At 44.8% G+C, this 13,220-nt stretch overlaps 2 protein-coding genes across 3 annotated transcripts in view; one reads left to right on the top strand and one right to left on the bottom strand.

Moving 5' to 3' along the window:
- The first annotated feature begins 478 nt into the window (after window positions 1–478).
- On the top strand, window positions 479–11,316 carry LOC106743256 (kinesin-like protein KIF19). 2 transcript variants are annotated; one of them, XM_014616908.1, is made up of 14 exons: window positions 479–1,599; window positions 3,342–3,413; window positions 3,499–3,594; window positions 3,875–4,078; window positions 4,886–5,035; window positions 5,528–5,743; window positions 6,080–6,552; window positions 6,813–6,988; window positions 7,154–7,314; window positions 7,435–7,648; window positions 8,583–8,775; window positions 9,347–9,487; window positions 9,710–9,834; window positions 11,227–11,316. In XM_014616908.1, exons 1-13 carry the CDS (start codon window positions 1,495–1,497, stop codon window positions 9,831–9,833), a joined length of 2,325 nt encoding a protein of 774 aa, XP_014472394.1. In that variant the 5' UTR covers window positions 479–1,494; the 3' UTR covers window position 9,834; window positions 11,227–11,316. The 2 variants fall into 2 exon arrangements, with proteins under 2 accessions (XP_014472394.1, XP_014472393.1); XM_014616907.1 differs by having other exon boundaries at window positions 7,109–7,314.
- Window positions 11,317–12,545: 1,229 nt separating this feature from the next.
- Window positions 12,546–13,220, bottom strand: part of LOC106743263 — a 2,165-nt gene continuing 1,490 nt past the window's right edge. Inside the window, exon 3 of the mRNA XM_014616925.1 lies at window positions 12,546–12,674. Coding sequence (XP_014472411.1) covers window positions 12,561–12,674 — 114 coding nt within the window. The 3' untranslated portion in view covers window positions 12,546–12,560. The remainder of the gene's footprint in view (window positions 12,675–13,220) is intronic.

The raw sequence follows: 13,220 nt of genomic DNA, 5'->3' as shown, positions 1-13,220 counted from the left end.
CGTTCGATCGATTCCGTTCGACGAAATTGCCCCGCGCACCTGACAGACGTTACTTTCCACGCTCATCCTTGACATTCTCTCAGCGTTATTAATCGCTGCCTCATCAGAAAGCGCAACTTGTTGAGCGATACGGCCGCCGCGAGAGCGGCTTTAACCTCCACTTACTTAAGTTACCTTTAAGCTTTTGTGTCGTGCACGCTACCGCCGACTTCCACGCGACGGGACGTTTATGTCTGGCGCGCATTGCGGTGTTTTTTCCCCATTACTCTCTCTCTTTCTTTCTCACCCTCTTCGTAAATAATTCCACCGAGCATTCCCCTCCCCCGAGCGCCGATCTTTTATCCATTCAACTCTTCACACACGCGATACACACGTACCGCGAGCTTTTTTTCATTTTCTCATCGTGTCAATGTCACTTCCGTTATCCCCCCCCCCCCCCCNNNNCCCCCCGTTTATCGTCGCTCGATCAACCAATCGTTCCGCTGACCGACGCACCTCTCCTCCTCCTGCCTCTCTTCCGATAGATAAGATTTCTAGATAAGGATTTCGTTCCGGAAAGAGGGAGAAAGAGAGAGAGAGAGAGAGAGAGAGAGAGTACGCACGTATGATTTCCATCGTTTCGCCGATTGCGAACATTGCGCAATAAGAGCGGGAGGATCATTTTCCCGGCGCGTTTTTCCCGTAATCCGTTGCACGACGTGCGTAGAAATAACCTCGCGTCCGTTTATACATTCGCCGCTATCATTGTTAATGCAAATCCTCCGGATCTCGAATGTCGTGGCATGCGAAAGTATGTACACCCTCGCCTGGCCAGCCCCTTCTATACTGTAAGTTCGTGGGCGCCTTACCTGCAGGTGGACAGGTGCGCTTCAGTCGGTCGCCTGACTGTGTCGTGATAACACACACCGCCGACCGCGCTTAACCGGACGCACCAACTGTGACGCACATCCGCTCGTGCCTGCGATACGCGCGCGTGTTTGCGTGAATTTTTCCGCAACTCAAATTCGCCTCCCCTCACGGTTGCGTCGGCGTCGAAATCTTTTTGCAATCCTTTTCCCCTTCTCGTGGATTTTTCTTCTCGCCGTCTCCGTTCCTTCGTTTCAACGTTAAGCTTTTAGCAACTCGCTGAGTTGAGCTTCTTTTCTTAGTGATCTTCGAGGAGAGCATTTGCCCCTGACAATTATTATCGACAATAATAATGGTCCCAGCGAATCTATAATCCTGGTTCGTTCGAGCTCACAAGAGCGTTTCTTTTCTCGTGGCGAAATAACCATTCTCGGATCGCACGTTTGCGCGACGATTAACACGGCGATGAGCAGCGACGTGGGTGAGCGTGTGGACGAGATGGATCGTGGGGTGCACGTGTGAAGTTTACGTAAACGCGGCGATTTGAGCCGATTGCTGACAACATTCAGTCGTTCAACGGGTCGCAGCAATTGATCTCAATTGCATCTCGTCGCGAAAAATTACGCGTAAAATTACCGCAACGCAGAGATGACCCAATACAGCAGCGGCGGCAGCAGCAGCAGCGGCAGCAGCACCACCGGTCAGAGTGACTTCAAGAATCGCGGAGGTCGAGTACTGGAGGAGAAGCTTATGGTATATACTTGTGACATTTCAGACAAGTGGAGAGAAAGTTTAACTAGCAAACAAGAAAGGGGAAAAAAGAAAAGAACGTGGAACTTGAATAAGTAACACCGAGTTGAAAGTCGCTTATGTACCTCATTAAGAGAAACCGAGTTTCACGAAGTTCCAGCCGGACCAGCTCTGCAACGCACAAAGCAAATCGATAAGCCTAGTGAGAAAGCGTGTCCACTCCTTTGATTTCGAAGCTCGGAAATTTTTCACCAACGGTGGACAATGCGACGGAGCTGTCGATTTCGACCACCTGGGTACCCGAGTCTTTCGGGGCCACTCGGATAACTAAGTACAAAGTTACAAATGATTGATCGTTTTAACGTTAACGAAAAATAAACGAATGTATCGCAGACTCGTGACTGTTTTTACTTGTTATTTTTCGCACGGGAAAAATTTAATATATCAATTCAGGACTCATATTCTTACACGTATAAGCGAGTATATGCAGTCCTGTATGACAAATCTATATATAGTTCCACTAAAAATATTATATTTTTATTATTCAAGAATAATTTCCATAAATTGAGAGGAAAAAATATTGGATAGGAAGAATGATATCTTCGAACTTCCATGATTCTTAATTTGAAGATATCGTTTTTTCTATCTAATATCTTTTTCCAATTCGTAAGAATTATTCCTGCATAATGAAAATATGATATTTTCAAACAAACAGAAAAGAGGGCAAATAAGAATCAAATATGGTTCCAGACGTGAGTAATACAATGTCAACGTAAAGATTGTATAAATTTTTTATAAACAACGCAAGGTTAAGTACATGTACATGAACTCGTTTCGATCTTAACTATAGACCTCGCCAGCAATAAAATTAATAATACATAAAGAGCAAGCAGCCGAGTAATCTCTAAGTTGCTTATAATCCATATGCCGTTAGAATTAACTACTCTCCGTCGGTCATGAATTAATATTTTTAGCCTAAAGACCATCGAGCCTCGTTATTCACATAAATCATATTCAGTGTTACTATATAGAATTTCTTCACATAAGTAAGTTTTATCTTCATGTAAGATTATATATTTTTGCTTATACAAAGTGTCCTAATTCTCGCGAATTTAGTTAATGTGACATATTCCTAGCTCAAATAGAGACGAAAATTCCAATGTAAACCGTCGAGGCTATTTATCATTTTTTTAATAAAAATGTTTCAAGTCGACGAATTAGAGAGAATATATGAAAATATGAGTCAATATGAGAGAATTATATGAGAATTTAGGTCTTGAAATGATACTAATTTTTTTTCTACGTGTTTGTCGGGATAATATCCGTGAATATGGTTCAGGTGCGAGGATAATTCTGAAAAACCCGGGTACCCAAGCCTGCAGGTATTAGCCGGACTACATCGACGGCACCAGACGAGACACGCGAGAGCGTTGCCACCCTCTCTCCACCGCCTTCTTTTACGACAGCAAAGTGTGCCGAACGAAGTGCTTCGAGCGTCGCGCTTTGTCAATTTCTGAGATCCGTGGGTGATGATCTCTATGGCCGTATATATTCGTGGAACTCGACAAAAAGCAAATCGATCGCGAATGGGTCATCGCACCCGACAGACGCGTTTTGTTAACTGTAAACCGCCTGCGGACAAAGATAACAAAAGAACGCACGCGAGGGTTCTTTATTGATAAGTCACCTGAAACGGTTCGTAGACCCGAGATAGTCATCATTTTATATTCCTCTGTTTTGTTTAGGTCGCTGTGCGTATCCGACCGTTGGCACTCAATGAGAGTGGCACCAGGTCCTTGCACGCTGTCAACGACAAGGTGGGTTCGCTCTAACTCGACTCGAGGTCGCCGAATTAGATTAATTCTTTAGAATAACCCTGCTAACGACACTGATCATCGACAGATGGTGATGTTGGAGGACCAGGACAGCGACAAGCAGAAACGCGCAGTGCCACGGCAATATCTCTACGACATAGTCTTCGGCGAGGATTCCACCCAGGCAAGTTGCTAAATCGGATGTTTTAGGCTTTCGCACTTTGAACATTATTTTGAGGATGAGGACGAAATGTTCACGAAACATCAGCAACAAGTCCATGAAGGACGCGATATTATTAATAAATATTAATAACTATTAATTTCAATAACTTGAAAATTAAATTGAATAAGTTGCTAAGGAGAATCCTATTCATTCTAAGTCGATGATAAAGAGAAAAAACACGACGATCACGAGCGATATTTCGGCTGTGTACCGAGAGTCTGATCGTTCATCGACACTTCAGGAGCAGGTCTACGAAGGCACCACAAAGAACCTGGCGCAGGACGTCCTGAACGGTTACAACGCCACTGTGTTCGCCTACGGTGCGACGGGCGCAGGGAAAACGCATACGATGGTAGGGACATCGTCGAACCCTGGGATCATGGTGCGTGCCTTGAACGACATTTTCTTAGCCGCGCAAAAACTGCCGGACAACACGGAATTCACGGTAAGCGAGAGAGAGAGAGAGAGTCGAATTTTTTTCCTTTCGTTCTATTCAGCTCTTGAGTCTTCTCAAGTCAATCCTCATCTAAAAAGCACGGTGAATTTTTTAACTATTCCTGAGTCCTTATCTGAGGATCTCCACTCAGTATTCTCGAAATTATTCTGAAAATCTACCGCTAGAAATCATTCTCGAGATCGTTCTCGAGATCGAGGGGGTGACCATTCGTTATAGTCGCCTGGAAGAAGAATAACTAATAAGTCTTCTAAATAATTGCTGGAGGGAGTGGAATTTTTTTTATCACGAAAAGTACTCGCGCATATGTATGTGCATATGTATGTCTCACGATTAATTAACCGGCCGCAATTGCATTAACAGCGGCCGATGGGGACGCGTACGCCCTTACGTTGCAAATTACATAAATTTCGCCTACTGATGGTGGCGGGAATCGCGGCTGTAACAGTCGCTTAAATGTGCGCACACGTATAATAATTGCATTAATCGCGCGGCGGCCGCGAATCTCGCGTGCTGCGACGAAGCTGTTTATGCCCCGCCATCGGTATTAAATATTAAACTGTCATAACGGTGCAACTGCAAATACATATGCATTGATAAATCACACGGACGAGAGTATGTCTCTGCAAACATCATCGCCTCTTTCTCTCTCCCTCCCCCTTTCTCTCTTTCTCACCCTCTGTCTATTAATATACTCTGTTAAGAACGAGTCGCGTTTTTGCGCGCACACATATACACACACACACCGTGCCGTCTACGCGCGCGTCTTTTATCAGACACACTCCCGTGTTGTCACAGGTGACTATGTCGTACATGGAGATTTACAACGAGAATATACGCGACCTCCTCAACCCCAGCTCCGGCTACCTGGACCTGCGCGACGACACTCGCGGTCGCAACGTCCAGGTCTCGGGACTGACGGAGGTCTCCACCAACTCGACCGAGGAGGTACGTTTGTTCCAAAACTGACTCGTATCACGAGTTGACAACAAAGAGAAAGGTTTCTTCAGATTTAGTATTTCTATTTATTTGACTGAAATTTGTTTCATAGAAATAACATATACGAAATATTGTTTGTCTGAGTAAAAATTTGGTTATCTAATTCAAGAAAGCTCTTATTATTTAACAGAAAGAACGCTGTTATTTGAGATGATATCTTTTAAACGGATAAAATATTATTTGATTACTAGTAAATATGTAAAATGAAACAAATAATTTCTTTGTAAGAAGATTATCTTTCGTTTCAAAATTTTTATTTATTTAAGATAAAGATACATATTCGTTGAAAAGTATAACAATCGTACTTATTAAATCGAAACATTCTTTGGTGCATGCCGATGATGAAATTTGCTTGGATGCAATAAAATTGATTAAATTTGAAGAAATCTTTTTCTCAGTAGAATAATATCTTGGAAACACGATCACGATGGTGGTTCGCAGGTGATGCAGCTGTTGCATCGGGGCAACAAAGCGAGGACGATGGAGCCGACCGCCGCGAACAAGACGTCGTCGCGAAGCCACGCTCTCCTCAGCGTCACGGTGCGACAGTCCTCGCGGCCGATTCAGGACGGCGATCAGCGTCTGCGGAACCGGGTGAAGCAAGGCCGGCTGTTCATGATCGACCTCGCCGGGTCTGAGCGGGCGAAACAGACTAAGGTAAAATCGACTAAAACCGGAAGCTCCCGCTTCCTCCTCGTCGGCCGAACACGCCCGATCGAACGATCAATCTCATTTATTCAAATATTTATTTATTCAATCAACGAGAATAAAATTCTTTGGTGTAAAACCCAAAATGAATCGTCAGACGTCAGAAAAGATATGTAAAAATTAAAGAAAATCCTGGAGACGTCCCAGAGATGTTAGATATTTATAGATTTATAGGTTTCCCGGAAATTTTTCGTATAAGCAAGACAGTTAAAAGCTGATGCTAATATTGTCAAAATTAAAGCGAATAACGCGGCACTTGGACGTACAGAGAAACAAATGTTGCAGAACAAAGGCAAGAGGCTGCAGGAAGGTGCGCACATCAACAGGTCTCTCTTGGCGCTGGGCAACTGCATCAACGCTCTGTCCGGCGGCGCGCGATACGTGAATTATCGCGACTCCAAGCTCACCAGATTGCTGAAGGACGCGCTGAGCGGCAACTGCCGAACCGTCATGATCGCCCACGTGTCGCCGGCGAGCACGCACCGGGACGAGAGCAAGAACACCCTGATCTACGCGGACCGTGCCAACAAGATCTCCAACAAGGTCGAGCGGAACGTATTGGACGTGAGTTACCTGCACGTCGCGCAGTACCGCGACATAATCAGCGACCTGAAGACCGAGATCTCCCGGCTGCGGAACAAGATGAAGGAGGACCGGCCAAAGAGGGTGGAGGAGAAGGAGCCAGACACGCGGGACAACGACTTCAGATCGCTGAGGGAGAAGATTGTGTCCGCCTTTAAGGAGCAGATGCGTTTAAGGTACGTATTGTAGACGAAGGGCGAAGGGAAGATGAAGAGAGGAAAGGTGAAACGCGAAAGCTTCTGAGGCTCATCTTGAGCGAACGTGGAAAGAAAAGTTTGGTCGAACTTGTTAGACGGTGAACACAATCCAAACGTGTTTTGATTGAAAGAAACAGAATTTCTAATTGTAAGAACATTTGTAAGAAATTTGGACCATAAGAATCGGAAGATCCGTTTCCTTCGACCAAAACTCACGAACTGTCTCGTGCACGCAACAGGAGGAAATTGATGGAGCTGGACAGTCACCTGCTGGGCCTGAATATCGCGGCCGAGCAGCAACACTCCATAATCTCGCACTGGGAGTCGAGGAACAACCGGGTTTACGGGAAAAGTCGGGATTCTAACACGAGACGTCCCGATACGGACTACCAAGTAGACGAGGTGGACGACGTGGGTGAGTGAAGCGTCGAGGTAACGANAGGGGGGAGGGGGGGAGGGAAGGAGTCGAGATGCGCGAAGTGGCCGTCGGACGTTCACGAGAACGGATTTTTAACGAACACCAACCACTGCCTAGTTCGAGGCGCGATTTACGATACTTGGATCGGATTCGATTTCTTAGACCTCCTGGAGGATACGGACCTGGAGGACGACGTGGCGGTGCAACAAGCGTGGACAGAGCTGACGGAGATTACGAGAGAGCAGGAGAGGTACGCGGAGATGCGGGCCGCCGCGGAGAAGGAGCTCGAGGCCTGCCGGAAACGCAGCGCAGCGCTCGAAGACGTGAGAGTTGCTTCTTACAACATTACTTTGCTTATTACGATGAGATATGATGTGGAGTCAAGTCGATCGGGCAACTTGGTCGGATCACGGAGATGAGAAAGCGCGCGTGTTTCTTTTCAGGAGTTGCCGTCGCGCATCAACTCGGACGAGGAGCGCGAGCTGTTGGCACTGATGCTGCGCGTGCACGAGCTGGAGGCAGACAAGATGATGCTGCAGAGCGAGAGGCTGGTGAAGCAGCATGAGCTGAGGCGTCGGGAGCTGCTGTTGCTTCGCTACGACCGACAGAGGCAGATCTCCGACGAAATCATCACCAGGCAACGACGGATCATGGAGGGTCGGTAACGAACGATCTAGATGGAAATTCGTATCAATTCACATAAGCGAGAATATATAATCATATATATATATTCTATATAAGATTGGTTATATCAATCAGAAAGCTGTATTAATCGGTCATTTATATATATATATATATAATATATATATATATATAAATGACCGATTGATACAGCTTTCTGATTGATATAACCAATCTTTCTTTTCCTACTATTACTATTGCAATATCACGCTTATCCGCTTATATAATATATATATATATAAATGACCGATATATATATATATATATATAAATGACCGATTGATACAGCTTTCTGATTGATATAACCAATCTTTCTTTTCCTACTATTACTATTGCAATATCACGCTTATCCGCTTATATAATATATATATATATAAATGACCGATATATATATATATATATATAAATGACCGATTGATACAGCTTTCTGATTGATATAACCAATCTTTCTTTTCCTACTATTACTATTGCAATATCACGCTTATCCGCTTATATAATATATATATATATAAATGACCGATATATATATATATATATATAAATGACCGATTGATACAGCTTTCTGATTGATATAACCAATCTTTCTTTTCCTACTATTACTATTGCAATATCACGCTTATCCGCTTATATAATATATATATATATAAATGACCGATATATATATATATATATATAAATGACCGATTGATACAGCTTTCTGATTGATATAACCAATCTTTCTTTTCCTACTATTACTATTGCAATATCACGCTTATCCGCTTATATAATATATATATATATAAATGACCGATATATATATATATATATATAAATGACCGATTGATACAGCTTTCTGATTGATATAACCAATCTTTCTTTTCCTACTATTACTATTGCAATATCACGCTTATCCGCGCGATTCCATCGACAGACGGTCGCCTGGCGCTGCCGCCGGACCTGCAGAATCTCTACGCCATGTACCAGCAGGAGATCCAGGCGGCGACGTACGTCGACAGCAGCCTCGGTGATCTCGTGTCGCCGACCACGTCGTTCGGCAAGCTACCGCCTATATCCAGCAGGTTGAGTTACGACAATCTCAACAACGACATGAGAATAGCCAGCAGGTGAGTCCGAGCGATTACGTGCATCGTCGAATAGGCGTGTACGACAACATCGAACGCCGTCGATCGATCTCTCCCCTTCGGAACGCTTCGAGTTGTCGAGGGTGGGTGTTTTTTTCCTCACACCGGGCGGAATCGATCGGCCGGCCACACTAAATTGCGTCTCGCGAGGATAATTCGCACCTCATTATGACGAGGAAGCTCGCGCGCATTTATCCGCGCGTAGATCGACACGCGCAAAGCTTCCGCGGGATCAATTATAATAATTGTGAAACGCCGCTCGAATTCGCCGCTGAATGTCGAGCTGAACGAGCCTTCGTGTGCGCGGATCCGTTTACGCGAATTCCGAGAACGCTCGAGTATGCATCACGCTTTCCGGAAAGCGTGAAAACACGAAGAAAGAGAGAGGCCTCGTCATCGTCGAGGTCGCTTATCGTCCGTCGAGATCGTTCGAACGCGGGTTATCGATTTCTCCTCCGGCCGTGTTTCGTCGCGTTCGAAATAACCGGCTAAAAAATTGCGCGTTCGCCCCGGGAAGAAATTACTCTCCCCCGCGTAACAGAGTCTCTCGCAGCTCGACGGATTCCGACTGGGAGTCGCCGCTGCCGCCGATTCAGGAGCCGCCTGACGTGGAGCACGTGATGGGCCCGGTGGTACAGCCCCTGATCTCCCCGGCCGCGCTGTTCCCACCGATATCGGCGGTTCCGCGAAACCAGTAAGAAAATTCCGCTTACGTGACGATCGATACACAGGATACGCGTGTGATGATGCACGAGCTCGAAAAGAAAGCCGCCATGCACGTAAACCCGTGTCTCTCCTCGTTCACCTGGAGAACGACGCGCGCTTTAGCTGTGCTCTAGTTATGTGAGAGACGTCTTCGGTCGTCGCAAACGCGACGACAACTCACGCGCGTTTTCCGCTTTTCTTTCCGAACCAGCGACAAGAAGCTACGACGGGTCGCGAGCGACGACAGCATCGATTCGATGCGATTTGTGCACAACAGCGGCGGGGGCCGCTTCGCCGCTTTCCGAAGAATCGACGACCGCGGGAAGGCCAGCTGAGGTGAGGACTATTATTGATCTTTGTTGCTCGGTTCATACGTAGATAAAAAAGAAAGTATAAATAATCATTCCAGTACTCCTTGGCACATTTTTCTTTGAATTGAATGAGTTTTGCTTGGATCGAGTAAATGTTTTACTCGGATAATTTGCTCGGAAAATATTTATTTGATCCAAGTGAGGCATTTTCCAAGTAAACAATTTGAAAGGTAAAATATTTACTTGATTCAAGTAAAATTTACTTGATCCAAGTAAACATTTGCCGAGGAATATATCGGAGTAATTATTTATATTTGAATCCAGCACTTTTTTCTGTGTATAATCTTATCCCATTAGCGACCAGTGTTACATTTACGAAACATTTTTCCCTTTATCGAGTATCAAATTATTTGATTAACACTTAGACTGTCCAGTTCATTTCGAGTGTAAAGCCCACGGGGCCTAAAATTGTAATACGCGCGACCGTACACGTACAGTCAGAATACGAAACAAACCGTGTGTTCCAACGAAAGGATGATGATATCTACTTCTACCCTTCCATACGTGTTCCATATCTCATATGTTATCTAATATAAATATTCTTGAGATATTGATATGATAATCACAATTATGTCAATTGCTTGCCAAAATATCACGAGAAAAATATGTAAATTTGATCATTATACAATAAATATATAATGTTAATTTTACTCTTTTACATTAGTATATGTTATATATAAATGCTCCATTTTATTTTGTTTTCATGTTCAATATCTCTATAATAAATAGTTAATAAAATTATTCTTTTTTCAGTTATTAAAACCGTTATTCGTATATGGGTAACATGGTAGTCTAGGTGTTAATAAATAATTTTACCCATAAATCTGATCGGAGATCTTTGAAAAATAAACGAACTTTTAATAAAAGATGTTCTCCGAAACAATTACGGATCCCTAATGGTGTAATTACACGTATCATTCTACCGGATTCCTCGACCGACCGTGCCTCTTGATAGCTTTCCAATTACGCTGAAGTTTGCCCTCGTTATACGCGGAGTTCGCTAATATCACGAAAAGCAGGCAGTTGGTCAATATAATTCTCCATCTATGCTGAACGGTAATATTTTCCCCTCTGACATCGTTCTCGTTATCTGCCCTCTCCCTCGCTCTCTCGCTCATTATCTAACCGGGAATGCTACGTAGAGCAAAGCGCATCGAAATGATCGTCCACATCAGCTATCCTCCAAGGATTACTTCCGCACGTTTTTATTTCGCTCGCGTTTTGCACACCGGGCATCGCGAAATTGACCTCTGCCGCTCCGACAGAGGTTATTTCAATTTAGCTATTTCCCTATTCAGAAGCCACTCCTGAAGCTACAAGCGGAAGAATCAAGCGTGTCGTTTCTTCATTATTGCAGGTCGCCTTTGAAACGTTCCCGTCGTCTCTCACGAGCGGTTTTGCGTGACCCGGCCGAAGCTTGGACGCTGCTCCGAGCGGTCTCAGAGACGCCTTTCCTCACCGTCTCCTCGACATCCTCTTCGGAGGTGTTCGCGCCGGTAGACGCGCTGGCCATGCCATGCAAACGTCTACGACGCAATGCCCTTGCGTCGCCCTGCGGCTTGGAAACGTCGCGAACGATGCTCTGTGTACGATACCTCTCGCGAGGGTCTCTCACCGAGTCCGAGACTTCCAGGGAGGAACGAGCGAGTTGCGAACGTTGGCGGGACTCGTTGGCATTATCGACACTGCGCCTTTGCAAATGTTCAGCCGCCTCCATCTCGGACGTTTTGCTCAGGCTCAATAACTAGAAAGCAGTGTCGCGTCCGGTAAATGCCGAAATACACCTGGACACAACAGACACCTGTCCGCTATCGAAACGATGATTGCATATCCTAGTATCGACGAGTAGAAGTGCTCACCGACACGATCTCATCGCAAGATTCTTTTTTATGTGTGTGTGTGTGTGTGTGTGTGTGTTTTAGAAGCTAACGTATTTTGTACAAAGACTGCTGCTATGTAAATACGCATAAAGCGGGCGTAATTGTTGACATACGCGGAAAAAGAAACTTTCTTGCAACTGAATAGAGACCGAACGAAAGCTCGGTGAAAGAAATGAGAATTCAACGACAAGAAATGGTTCCTCTGCTATCGCGATTGAAAATATTTGCGTGAGCATTCAGCTGCGTTGAAACTACAGTTTTGAAGGCTCGGAAAAAACTGTGTTTTTTTTCCGTGGATTTATTCGACTTTTTATTAATTTCTTCTTTGCGGGAAAAAAAACAGATGTGACGGGTCTCAGCTGAACACACGCGAATTTTTCCAAACGAGTTTCTCTATCCTTGAGGCAGAAACCGAAGAAATTCGCGGAGAAAAATGGGAGAAAACCCGAATTTCTTCCGAGCTTTCAACACTACAATTGAAACAACCATTTTGAGACAACCGAGGGCAATCGATTGACGGGAAATCTGCTGCAGGAATCTCTCTGTTCCTACAACTGAGTTTTCACCTGGCCCCTCCAGGCAATGGGGAAAATTCAGTTCCAGATCGACGGGGATCGTTTCTTCCGTGTACACGAGAAAGGTAGACTCACCGCGAGCCTGGAGACGGACACATCCGAGTCGGATCGCCGCGCCAGCCAAGATGCCCTCTGCTGCAGAAGGCCGCTCTCGATGTCGTTATCGTCATCGTGCCTTAACGCGGCGGCGTTGTCCTCGTTCTCCTGCAACATCAGAGCGGTGGAGTTGCCCTGCATCATCCACTCGTCCAGGTGCTCGTCCCACTGCTCCTTCCTTTCGCCCCAATACATCTTAGTCTTGCCGAATATCGAGGGGTCGACGAAGAGCCTGCACCTTCCCCACAGCTGCGCTATCCGAGCAGAAAATCATCGGCGGTCGGTCGTTGGTACGACAAATCGCGAATTTATTCCTAAAGGGCCGTTTAACAATTACGTCATGCAAAATTTAAGTATTCCCCTCGCCCCGCCCCTTCATCAAAATTTCGACGGAAAATATTTGTCTCCTTCCAAAATTACGCGACACGTGGAATTATCTCCTCCTCACACAGGATGAAAAAATAAGTCATAATCATATTGTGGGTGATAACTATAATTATTAGACCGCACGCTACTAACTTTTTCTGAAATACAAATAATTCTAGGCATGTGATATCAAATCGATTATTTTATAATTTTCGATCAATGAAAGTTGTGCTTTTGAAATAATAAGTATTGAAAAAATTCAAATTTTGATTACTGACGCGAAGCTATGTTGAAACGTGAAAAATTCCACCACACGTGAAAATTTCCACCACACGTAACCGAACGTGTAACACGAATGCAAAGTGAATCCATCCATATTTACAAGTTGTGCCATCTAATACAACGATCCATGACTTTTATTCCTCTCCTCCCCC

Source organism: Dinoponera quadriceps, unplaced genomic scaffold (assembly GCF_001313825.1).
Source record: "Dinoponera quadriceps isolate SergipeBrazil2010 unplaced genomic scaffold, ASM131382v1 scaffold616, whole genome shotgun sequence".
NCBI lineage: Eukaryota > Metazoa > Arthropoda > Insecta > Hymenoptera > Formicidae > Dinoponera > Dinoponera quadriceps.
The sequence above is the reverse complement of the archived record's forward strand: the minus strand, read 5'-3'. Positions and strand labels throughout refer to the sequence as shown.

Coding starts and splice junctions, on each gene's coding strand:
- LOC106743256 (XM_014616907.1), top strand. CDS start 1,495: ATGACCCAATACAGCAGCGGCGGCAGCAGCAGCAGCGGCAGCAGCACC. Junction 3,595..3,874: donor TCGGCGAGGATTCCACCCAG/GCAAGTTGCTAA, acceptor TCGACACTTCAG/GAGCAGGTCTACGAAGGCAC. Junction 5,744..6,079: donor AGCGGGCGAAACAGACTAAG/GTAAAATCGACT, acceptor CAAATGTTGCAG/AACAAAGGCAAGAGGCTGCA.